Source organism: Saccostrea echinata, unplaced genomic scaffold (assembly GCF_033153115.1).
Source record: "Saccostrea echinata isolate AGI-Se365-2 ecotype Australia unplaced genomic scaffold, CSIRO_AGI_Sech_v1 ptg000033l, whole genome shotgun sequence".
NCBI lineage: Eukaryota > Metazoa > Mollusca > Bivalvia > Ostreida > Ostreidae > Saccostrea > Saccostrea echinata.
Window position 1 is genome coordinate 10,310,022 of NW_026889782.1, and position 12,885 is coordinate 10,322,906.

The 12,885-nt window shown below is 31.0% G+C and overlaps 1 protein-coding gene across 1 annotated transcript; it reads left to right on the forward strand.

Moving 5' to 3' along the window:
* The first annotated feature begins 5,102 nt into the window (after nucleotides 1–5,102).
* On the forward strand, nucleotides 5,103–7,510 carry LOC133198105 (uncharacterized). Its single transcript, XM_061334250.1, has 3 exons — nucleotides 5,103–5,441; nucleotides 5,865–6,016; nucleotides 7,435–7,510. The coding sequence occupies exons 1-3, from the start codon at nucleotides 5,103–5,105 to the stop codon at nucleotides 7,508–7,510; spliced, it is 567 nt and encodes a 188-aa protein (XP_061190234.1).
* Nucleotides 7,511–12,885: the final 5,375 nt, after the last annotated feature.

Sequence of the window (12,885 nt, forward strand, 5' to 3'; positions counted from 1 at the left end):
ATATAATTATGGTTAATAACTACATATTTAGGACGATAAGATTTTATATTTAGACTTGTCACGTGATGCGGCAGTCACGTGATATAGCACATATACTTGCAGTATTAAGGTCACCTATAAATTTCACTAGTGCAAGGGCATAATCAAGTTAAAATTCTAAATTTAGAGTAAAAATATTTTCAACACGCATCGTAGTTTCTGAAAAGTGCTGCGACCCTCTATAGATTCTACCATTTAATTGTTAAAATCAAATTTATATGACCACATTCTGTATTTTTTGCTGGTCAACGGCATTAAATATAGATATGATTAATTCATTTTCAAGATTTCATTGAGTGTATGCCTTTGCACTAGATTGATTTATTAAGACCTTTACATTACCCTCCGATGTACTTGCATACAAATAAACGGCAGTATCAATTAAATAGGAATTAAATAGGAAATACACGGAATATATATGAATAAAATCATAAAGAAGACATTGCATCCAAGTTAATGACCTCTTAAATATCTTTAAATCATATTTTATTTAATTATAGAATACATTTTTTATTGTGAAAATATTTCTTGATCCGCCACTTACCGCATGGAAACTGCGTCAGATTTTACAAAATGACGTCACATCGACAAGAGCATCGCGATCAGTGACTTGTTTAGACCTTGTTATATGGAATTTAACTAAAGACAAAACAACATTTTATAGTAAGTTTTGATGTAGTTTGAATTTTTACTTTAGTTTAAAATAACAAATTATTTCATTTTGTATGATTTTTAAGAATTGTTGGTTTTGTATGATGTTATAGTTAACATTTCCCGTACAAATTAGTCCCCGCCCCCTTTTTGTAGCCTTAACTGTGCTGCGTAGGACGCACATAATGAGTGACCGGTCGACAGCGATGCTTACATTTCCTAGAAATCCTCATTTACACCATTATTAGCAGAAGTACTCCATTATTATATGTATTTATCTTTTTCTTCTTTTTTGTCCTCTTTCACTTTCATTCTCTGTGCAATTATGTATAATTATATCATACACTTGAACCTCTAACCTGAATTTAAAATGCTGTAAATATTTTTCATTGTCCTCATGTACCATATATTTACATGATTTTGAGTGAATAAATGAGCTTGAATTTAGTTTCATTCGCATAGTAATTATCATAAATTTCATTTAAAGTTTACTTTCATTTTCGATAAAAGTCCTTGAAATAGCAAAAAAGAGAGTAAGGTGGTGGTTATGGTTGGTGGATCTAAGTTACTGGCAATTTTTAATTAAACTGACAACAAGCAATCGTTTATTTATTCGTAAAATGTCTTCACTGAATTATTCAATCAATACTTCATTTAAGTTATATAAAAGAAATAAGTTATGATAACAGATTCAAAAGCAAAATGTGCAAATCGTTTTCGTAAATCACCGATCTACAATCTTGACGGAAATTTCCAGAACACATCACAATCGGTAATCCTCATCTGATTCATATACGCTCCATGCCATTCGGGGAGCTCTGAGTGATAACATCACATGGCATATAGTCCGATGATTAAAAAAAAAAAAGGAAAAAAAAAAAAAAACCAGACAATTATTTCAAAAAAGTTTTGATGTGAATGGGCATAGAAATGATCGTAAAGCAAGTGATAACACTATAAGTTGTGAAAATATTTATATATCGAAATATTCTCGTTAATGTAATTATCAGTAAAATGTACATTTGCCGCTAAGGGCATCATGACAACGAACCCGGAGTATAGTTTGTATTTCGGAGTAAACATGCTTACATGAAAAGAGAAAATGTTAATAAATGAATGTGATATTGTTAAAATATACCTAAAGCTTTAAAAAAAAAAAAAAAAAAAAAAAAAAAAAAAAAAAAAAAAAAAAAAATTGTGCTTAATACGTTTCATTTCTTTTTTCTGAATACAGTCTTTTGTAACAAATACTATTCCAATGAAATTAACTCTGAATTAGATGATGTTATCGAAGAAAGTGCATGAAGAAAATGGTTTACCTAAATATCAAAATCAATCCTTAATGGTAATCGTACTTGGAAAATTTGTCAATTGATTATTGTCCCTTTATAGTTGCAACTTTCTTTTTCAATTCTGCAGCATCAACATAGGTCGTTAAAATTTTCTGTCTTGTTATTGTGTATTATTTACTTGAAAAACCCACCACACCCATTTAGAACAGATACTGCTTTTCTTGTTTATTTTATTTTCAGATGAAAACTCATTGTGATCATCTAAATATGACAAGCCTAATCGTTTACAGTACTTCAACACATAGGACTTTGATATTAGAGTATGGACTTAACGAGCAGTTAAGGGAACCTAATATCTAAGTTTCCAACTCGGAAGATTTTGGATCAACGAGAGTTTGTGAAAGCGACATGCAGAATTGTCATGTTAACAATATTTGATATTCGGATATCCAGTGTCCCAATTGGCATGTCTTGGAAAGTGGCATTGACACTTGATTCACTGAACTAGACCGTGATTGGTTAATCATGCGCAGTTTCTGCAGTAGACAATATCTTTCCAACCATACACAATAATGTAGAAGTACAGAATCGTGTACGACTGTCCATTTCTTTTCCAGCTGAGATATGTGTTAACTAGTGAAACAAGAAATAAACAAGTGATTGACCTCTCCACCTTCCAAGGTTATGGCTTTTACCATATTGTGAGATGTTTCTGAACTTTGACCTCTGCACCTCCCAGGGTCAAGGCTTTTACCACAAGTAAGATAATGTTTATGAACTTTGACCTTTGAACTTTGAACCTTGATTTGAGTATTTGATGATGTGAATTGTGCTTGTGTTGTAGGGCCTGCCCATTGTGATTGGCGACCCATTCATTGTGTTGCCAGAGACAACAGTAGTATAATAATGATTGTTAATTCCTGCATCTGGATATATACAACCGTTCCCAATTTTTGCTACAATAAAAGTTTATTTAAATATAATCTTTGTGTTATGCACTTATGCACTTATCTGAGATAATAGGCCTATGCTCAGTGTGTTAACAGCTAATTAAAAAAAATGCTGAAAAATTATCAGTAAAATGTGCATATTGACTTCTTTTATTCTGAAAATGGAATAAGAGTTCCCGAAGCACTGTATCTATAACATAGTAAAAAGGGTATCAAAAATAAGGTTAATTAATGAAAATGTTTATTTTTTCAGGTTTTTCCGGGGAGGGGGTGTATACCTCTGCTCCGAAACAGACTGCAGAATTTAGAACAAAGCATTTCTTCCTGATATAAGCCTGTAATATATGTCAGTAGAAACTATAATATTATATCATTGGATTTGTTCCGTCAGTATACTGGTAAAAATTCACTTCCCCGCAATTGCGCGGAATTTCATCTAGCGTTTCATCTAGTGTTTGATTACTAAGATGAACAAGTGAATTGAAATTGTCATAACACTTCAATGGTGAATCCTTATTACTCGGCTATAATCAAACGATTACGGTACGCAGATTATACTTAAATAAGAAAGGTAATTATTTATTTATAATTGACGATTCGGGGCATATAGAAAATAATGTCCACAGCCGTCACTAATTTCAATTTTCGGATATATTTTGTAAAAATTGTTAAGATATCATATTCCTCAAAATCTCAATGGGCGATCCATGTGCACTTATTGCTTGAAAGAAAATCCGACTGAAAACATGTCTTCTGCATCTTTTGTAAGAAAATAGGGGAAAATGCACAAATTAATGAAGTCAAAATTGGTTAGGAAGTCATGTAAGACAAACGATTAGTAATTAGTATAATCTTACTGCATGGAGTTTGCACAATTCAAAAAGCAAAATAAGTATTCTGGCTCAAAGTCCAAAAACAACAAAAACCGGGAGCAGAGCAAACGCAGGCCTCAAAAACATCAGAGGTGGGGTCAGGTACCATTTCATATTTCAACAGATATATAGGGTCAGATTTGCATTGAAGCCGTATCACCTGTTTTGGTGAAATGATCTACTTTGAAATCCTTTGTTGACTCCGTGTAAGGCTTGAATCAAAAGCATTATTGGTTTTCAAATCAGCATCAATTCATGTTTGTTGATAGCAAATTATTAAAATGTTAACGGTGTTTTGATTTTTATATCAAATCGGGGACCAAATTTGACAGTTGTCAGACTATTATATCGTCTTATGAAGACGACTCCTTCCCTTTGTACAACTCACCGACTTTGAAAAAACTTGAGATTAATATATTTCAAATGTCATTATAGTTTTTCTGAAGCATCAAAACGTAGAAATTAAGTAAAACCCTATGTCAGTTATATACTTTAATCTAAATTTCCAATTGTCAATGGTCTATATTTTTGAATTATAAATACATTTTAGAATATCATTCAGTATCAAAAAAAAAAAAAAAAAAAAAAAAAAAAAAAAGTGTAATTCATGATATCTTCTCAACTTAATAAATGTAGCATATAAAATTTCCCTCTCCCAGTGCTATTAGTCTTTTGTGATCAAAATTACATTTAAATAAAAAACACAACAGATTATAGAATTTATGTATTTCACACATTTAGTAGAGGTATCAATCTTTCTTTAGTGTCCGGCTCAATTTAGCATTCATAATTACATGGAAAAGAATTCCTGATTCGCACATTATCACAGATAAAAAAAAAATGCATTAATAATCTCATCATACCTGATAGGAATAAAAGTAAAACACAAAATAAAAAAAATACAATTCATGTTTTCAATTGGAATTAAATTCCTTTCACTGTTTTTTTTTTTAAAATAAATTCTTTAAAATCCAGATCTACAGCATCAATCCTTCATATAAAAATATAATCTTTAGTTTAATCGGATATCCAATTCTTTCTATCGTGATCGAATTTTTGCAGTAATATGTTTTTCAACGTGATCCCATTTGTTAAAACCTTTTTTTTTTATTTTGCCGAAGTTTGTTATAAAATCAACATATATCATTCTTTTTTCATCTGAAAGAAAAAAAAATCAGATTCAGTTAAAGGCAGTATTTATTTAACTACATTTGTGAAAAAAAATATAATAGGAACAAAACTAAAAGGAAACATTTGTTAATTCAAACTTTGATCAAAAGCTATAGCATCAACTAAAAATGAATAAATCTCAACTGATCGATCTACAGATAAAATTTTGGGAGAAAGTGGTCGATCATGAATTTAAGTTGGGACACGTGATTTCATTCAGAGATTGGTATGGCGAAACAACGTTCTTCATTAAGCTTACCCCATATCTGTGGCTGATACCACTTATAGTCACCGTTACACTCCTTGTTGTCTTCAAGCGAGCTAAGCTATACGGATACACACAAAAGTACTTAGTCGCTATAATGATGATAGACGTTCTTTTCACTCTTTTAACTGGAATTCGGGATGGTATCCTTACATGGCTGGACATGGATTATGGGTATATAGAATACAAAATCTGCCGGTTCGTACTAACATCTTTAAACTTTCAAACTATTCTTCATGGAGCCTCGATTTGGATGAAGTGCTTGATGTCTTTTACTCAATATATATTTATTGCATTTCCTCTGAGTTGTAAGCTTTGGAATCTTAAGAAAATGTTGGTGTTTTTCGCTCTTTTTAATTTGTCTTTAATGTCGTTATTGTTGATACAAGTTTCTGTCACGCCATTGAAAGGAGTATGGACGTTTCAAATTCCTGGCGAAAATTACAAGTCTAAAATTATCAAAGCTTGTTCGTTGGATTTTGAGTCTGTTATATATGAAAGTTTTTTTCCCTTTATTCAAACGTATGGAATGTATTTTTCTGGTATTTATTACTTTGTTTTGCCTACAATTGTTGATATCATTTTGATTTTCTTACTCACATTTTTAATACAAAAAAATATAAAGTTGATGTCTGTTCTTGCACCAACTATAGGAAAAAGAAATAAAGTAAAATACCTCATTTTAATAAAGTTGAATATGATTCTTTGTATTTCGTTTATCCTACAAGAAGTCCCATTGTTTACATATGCCACTATTATATTAAGATCTAATGATTTGTTAGTCTTTCTAGAAGCTCAAGGATTATACAATATCATACTTACAATTTCTTTTGTTATTGGGAAACCTCTAGATTTTGTAATTTATGCATGTTTTAGTAAATCTTTTTGCACGGAATTTTCCAGGCTTTTTCGAAATGTTCAATCATCTGAAAACTCTAGGGATTTGAAAGATACTAAAAGAACCGCCATTAGAAGAACTGTAACTAGTAAAACAAACACGACCGTAATTAAAAATAGTTAGAGCTACAAAGAAAATGATTAACAACACATAAAAGAAGAATTGATATGGGATGATGACAAATCAAATGACTTTTTAATTTTTTTTTTTAAACTTTTATTTTTTCTATTGCTTTTTAGTGTTCACAGTTTAAAAGATAGGTATTAAAAAGAAAAAAAAATACAATCAATGTAGATGTGTATATCTTTGTTTCATTTTGCTTTGAATTACTAATAAATATCTAGATAACGTAAAGCTTTTCCTAAAACATAACTATGTCAGCATATATGTTCTACTAATAATTTAACATTAAGTCATCTCTTTGTTCATGGAAGCAGTATTTGGTTTTTTGTAATGAAACCATAAAAAAAAATTGAATAAATAAAATTAAAAAAAAAATATTGTGTATTCTTTATCGTGAAGACCTACTTTTTCACAAATTACTGACAGGTAAGTTGATTCAACAGGGATTCCAGTAACTTTTAAAGACGGCATTTCGATAATTTTATGGTCGTTAAGATGATATTAAGAGCAAATAAAACCACAACTGAGTCGTGTTTTAGCTGAAATGCTTACTCCTCCTAGGCACCTGCATCAACCTCTGGAATTTCTAGGGGGTCCGTGTTCTATGCCCTTTTACACATTTGTATAGTTTTTGGATATTTATCACTGAGTCATATTTTGTTTCATATCAATTGTAAGGCCTTTGATTTTTTATTTTGAATATTAAATTAAGTAAACGACTATATGTAGTCGTGTACTTAAATAAATAAATATTAAAATAAGAATAACTTCATGACAGAAATACTGGTTTGAACACCTTAGAAATATCCAATGAAATTCGGAATAGAATAATTTTTTATCCATTTCGATAAAAATGACCTAACTTAACACAAAACAGTCCCACCATATACAATTTAAATATTTTATATCTTTTATGTTAATTGTATGCACACGGCTATTTTTACCCAACCAATGTGTTCTTGTTTTATCCAATGCTCATAATGTGTGTATTACGTCGTTATTTATATTTTACTTTGTCGTAATGGCTAGATAGAACACGTGTGGAAATTCCAAACAACCTCCTCTTTATTTACTATTTTATTTACTAACAAAACTTGGTATCAGAAGTGGGATGCTTCAGTGTGATCAAAAGGATCATAGAATTATACACATAACCAATGAGGCTTCTCCATAGGCCATTTGACGTGGCATCCCCGCCACAGTTCAATTTCTTAGCGGCACAGCTACGCAGTTCCGTTAAGGCTGCATAAAGGGGGCGGGGCCTAAGTAATACGTGAAATGTTAGCTGTGACATCACACAAATATTGCAATTCCTCACAATAACAGAAATTGAAATAATTTGCGATCTTAAACTGCATAAGAGTAATTAACTACATCACAACTTACCACTGCATTCATTTTTGTCGCCAGTTAAATCCCACACAGCAAAATAAAAGGAATGCACTTGTCGACATGACGTCATCATGGTAAAATTTGACGCATTTTATGTGCAGTGAGAGGTGGATCAAGTATTTTTTCACAGTGAAAAATGCATTTTATTATGAAACAGAATATTATTCTGCAAATCTTAGGTAGACCATTAATACAAATCTGAAACCTATGTTTGGTGCCATTAACTAAAAACTATTGAGAGAATGTATTGGATTATTTCCAACGTGTTTTTCTGTACAGGGTTAGCATATTTTACGTTGAGGTGCCTCATTAAATCGCCTTTCCCAAGATCATACACTTAATACATATTGACCAATTTTTTGAATAGACATAACGAAAACATTTTTTAACTTTAAAAGTGCTGCTGCTTTCCTGAAATCGAGAGTATAAATTAATAAATACATGTATATAAAATACTTGGTAAGGTCACAAATATTTTAACTGGAGCCAAATAACTTGAAATTTAAACTAATAAAATGCAAATTTTATTTAAAGCAGCAGCACTTTCCATAAACTGCGCATGCAGTTATTTACGAACAATTTATTGCTTTTTTTTAAATTAATCAACTTGGGTACGAGCTTGCAATATTGAAATTTGTGACCTACATACAGTACACAGTATATCCATTTATCAGGGTAAACAATATCATTTTAATTAATATTAAATATTTTAACATAAAATTATTTTGTATATTAAATATATATTAATAATATAGTAGCTTTACAAAAATAAATTCAGTTTAAAAAAGTATGTATTTATGCACGTTTACATTCCGTTGTTTTCTTCGTAGTTCGCCTTATTAGTGCTGCGTATATCAGTGCCAAAGTTTCGCCATAGTAAATATCAGCGCCACAGAAAGATCCTTTCGATCAGAAAGATAAATGTGTAAAATTATATAAACCCCAATTAACCTCCAAATTATATACAGTTTTTCAGTTTCTAATGCTTGCTTGTTTATTTACTCTAATTAGGGCCCATTGTTTGGCTAGCACAACCAATTATCTTCTAGGCCTTGCTGGTCCCTATGAATGAGTTAAAAGATCTAGACAAGCCAGTTAAGCTAATGTTCAAAGGCCACATATAGTCCAGAAGGATCCTTGTCAACAGTAGCAATTCGATCATTCACGGATCGTGGGCCTTTAATTCACGGATATCCTTGAACAATCTCCTGAAAACAATAAAACTGTTTCTACTGAACAGTATATCCTTAATATTTTTCTTTTAGATACAAAATTAAAAGACATCAGGAAAGTAATGAGGTATATTATCCAAACTGACCCCTTCAACGCTGTAATGGAGCTGAAAGCAAAGTACACAAATACTCAAAAAGTTAGCAACGTATTTCGCAAGAAATGTTTAATTATATAAATGTCATTTGACATCAGGTTTTCCTAAATTATTCTTATTTTCAATGGCAATATCAAAATGTCCAACAGATCTAAATAATTTACAGTGACGCTTTGTCCAAACACGAGAAAAAAAAAAAAACCTTGAAAAATTTTCTTCCGAAACGTTCTGAATCCCCACTAGGGATTCGCTTACTAAAAAGAAAAACTGAAATTCACTGTGTCAAGTGATATTTCGTCTCAGATGTTTATTTCTTTTATCAGACCACAACTGGAATACGCTGTTGAAGTTTGGTCTGGATGTACAAAGGCAAGCATTGAAAAGCTTGAGAAAGTTCAATTATTTGCTGCTAGAATAGTAACTGGTCTTACACTTATTGCTTCCAGAATTCATTGTATTTAGAAACTGGTTTGAAACCTTTGGAAAGTAGAAGATATCGAGCTAATCTGGCAACAATGTACACAATATACAATAACGTAGGTATGTTTAGGAGGCACACAGATCAGAATTCGGTGAATTTACACTTTCTTGTAAAATGTAACATCAATAAATTGGAAAAGCCATTAATAAAACATTTACTTTTATTATCCATTGTGTAGACGTCATTGATGCTTCGGTTTAAAGAAGCAATCCATTATGATGTCAGCACTTGACGTTTATAAATAGAAAAATTGCCTTAATGAAAAAAGTGAAAATTTCAACTCTACACCGGAGATAATTCATACAGTACCCGCATCGTTATTCTTTACAGGATACACGATACGATAGGATACACGCACGATACGATAGGATACACGCACGATAGGACAGGATACACGCACGATAGGACAAACGCAAAACACGATAAACGCAAAACACGATAAACGCAAAATGCGATAAACGCAAAACACGATAGATCTGATAAACGATCTTCACGATAGGATAAAAGCAAAACCTGATGGGATTGTTTCAAAATGCGAAACGTTTTTTGACAAGACGAAAAGTTTTCTTTTTGATATACTATAGTATGATAATTTTAATTACTTACAAAGCCGCAAATCGAAATGATGAAACATTTAAATTTACCATGATAAAACATTTGAAGTAATTATGCTTTGTAAAAGATAAGGTGTTTATGTCAATAAAATTGATCGTCATCAAATTCAAACTGTAATTTTTTAAAGAATAATTCCACTCTATGATGGAAATTAAGCAATTTTTTTGTGTAATTATACAGATGTCGAAATTCCTTCGAATCGTTAAAATTCAATTTTTTAGTCCGTAGAAAAGCGAAGTTTTACACCCAAGTGCAATAAATTCACGAAACGCAATAAATATATTTAATTATTTTAACAAATGAAACTTTATGAAATTCATAACAAACATTGATTATTTTAACGGAAAAACATGAAAAAAAAATTTGGATTCAACATCTTTTGCTAGAAGTCTACGAAGTATCCAAAATCGCCTTTAATAGTTTGTATGTAATAATCCAAGTCTTACCAAAAAATTACTAGTCAAAATAAGGGGGGGGGGGTGTGGGGGGGTTGAATAATTATTGTTATAATTATTTTAATGTTAATGCTTTCTCCTCCAAGTTTTTACGAATTTGATTTATATCTTATATAAATTAATTTTTTTTACGTTTTAAAATTGCTGAAATTGCTAGTTGCATTGAGACAGACCGTGCACTGGACTGTGAATAATTAATCTCTCCTATATATAAATATATATGTCACACATATCCCGTGCACATAGAAATTATTTACATATCCCAAGTACATTCCAAGTACATACATTGTATATGTATATATGAGGAGGGAGACCTGCGAAAAAAATCGAATTTAATAAAATTAATAAACGTCACTAGATCTGTCGTCATCTATTATCCGAAAAAAATATCGCATTTCCATTCTTTTGTATTTATTTTGGTATTTTTATAGGCCTGTAAGATTAAGCTAGAAGGGAGCATGCGGTCGTAATAATAAAAAAAAATGTTACAGTGTACCAGCATGTGTAGTATACAATAGTAATATAATGCTTATATAATATTGCCCATCGACAATAATAATGTCTTTAGCCATTTTTGTTTGCTTTTCAAAACATTTCTTTTTAGACCCACCCCCTCCCCCCGGCCGCCCCCAAAGAAATGATATTGCTTTCTTAGCGTGCTTGTGTTACAAGCATTTACAATAACAGAATTTGTATCTACTATAGTTACGTGTAAACTAAGCTTACAATGTATATGAATATATTTATTGGGTACTTAAACTTTGTATTAAATAACATTGAATGGTTATGGTTACGTACACTTGTTTACAACATATTAGAACACACACAAAAAATAAATAATAAATCAATTTCCACAATTTGACAAGTGGATTTTTGGATTGAATAATTGTCAATTATTGCTATTAGACTTTGTAATAATTGTTACAAAACTTGTCTTATATAGGACGACATCGGCAAAATTAGACAAAACTTTGTAAATTATGAAAGTCTTAACCCCATTTGAGGCACAGTCAGAGGGAAAGGGGGGGGGGCATACCCCCCCCCCCCCCAAAAAAAAAAAAAAAGAAAATCCGATTCAAAAAGCCCCCAAAAAAATAAATAAATAAATAAAAATAAAATAAAACAAAAATATATATTGACTTCTTCAATATAGTCACGTATTATATGCAATCGATAAACAGGAATAAAATTAAATACAAGGTATTTACCAGTCTTGTGTATCACCCCAGAACCGGGCGATTTTTTTTTTTCATGTATCTTTGAGACGCCTTTACATGTAACAACGACAGACAACACAGAAAACCGTAAGATCCAGAAGTACCGCAAGCGCATTTTTTTTTTTATTTGATCACACCAATCATGTTTATGACTGAAACCTATAAAAATTACTTAAAAATATACAAATGAACTAAATCAACGAAGTTTGGAGGACAAACCTCGCCTATATTTTATTTGATTCAATTATTCAATTTTTAATCTGTAACGGAAGTGTACATTTACAGATTTTCTTAGTATAAAATCTTTAATTGTTAATTAAGTGTTGTTCATAAAAATTATGAACAATATCCAGAAAATAAATAGATGCATTTCATTGAAACCAAGTAGGGTTCAAGGTAAATTCTTGACACAAGGTGAGAGCTAGAGTTCAGGTATGTCTACGTTGAATACACACGGGCCGGTCATGTAGGGGAAAGGAGGGGGGGGGGGTCTTGACTTGACAAGAAGACAGTGTACTGATTAGGCAGGAAGGTGTCAGTTTTCTTGTCACGGGAGCGCTTCCACCTGTCACTAAGTTACGGTATATATTACTTCATCTCCGCGCCGAAGTAGGTAAGATGTATAATAAAAATTTGTGTGGTTTTGTTTATTTATTTATTTATTTTTTACATCTTCTAAATGCAGTAGTTAAATATGAATGACAAACATCTATATTATAATATATACTTATCAGAGAAAATAATAATACAAAGGAACAACAAAACTTGCGCGCATAGACAAAATTTATGTTTCCGTTATTAATAAAAAGGATAGCCTTAATAAAGGTACTGATATTTTTTTTATTCATAATTTATTTTTGGCACACATACCTAATGTTTTATGTTTCTATAATTATCAAAACAAAGTTAACTAGAACTGTCCAAAAGGGACAAATACCCCCCGCTGGGTTTTTCTGAGAAGGTACCAAATCATTAATGTTTCCTAGATGTGAGAGGTGTTCACAATTTGCTTTAACATTTAGAGTGAAAATTTAATTACTCATTATATTTTTTTAAATGAATGAAACTAAGGTGCAGCCTAATAAAACATCAATACTAATAATTACAGTGTTTTTTTTATTACATTGAAAAAATAGTT

Excerpts from the sequence above, each read along its gene's own strand:
- LOC133198105 (XM_061334250.1), top strand. The coding sequence starts at position 5,103 with ATGAATAAATCTCAACTGATCGATCTACAGATAAAATTTTGGGAGAAA. Across the intron at positions 5,442-5,864 it reads AATACAAAATCTGCCGGTTC|TTGATGTCTGTTCTTGCACC; the intron begins GTACTAACATCT and ends AAAAATATAAAG. Across the intron at positions 6,017-7,434 it reads ATATTAAGATCTAATGATTT|GCCATTTGACGTGGCATCCC; the intron begins GTTAGTCTTTCT and ends GCTTCTCCATAG.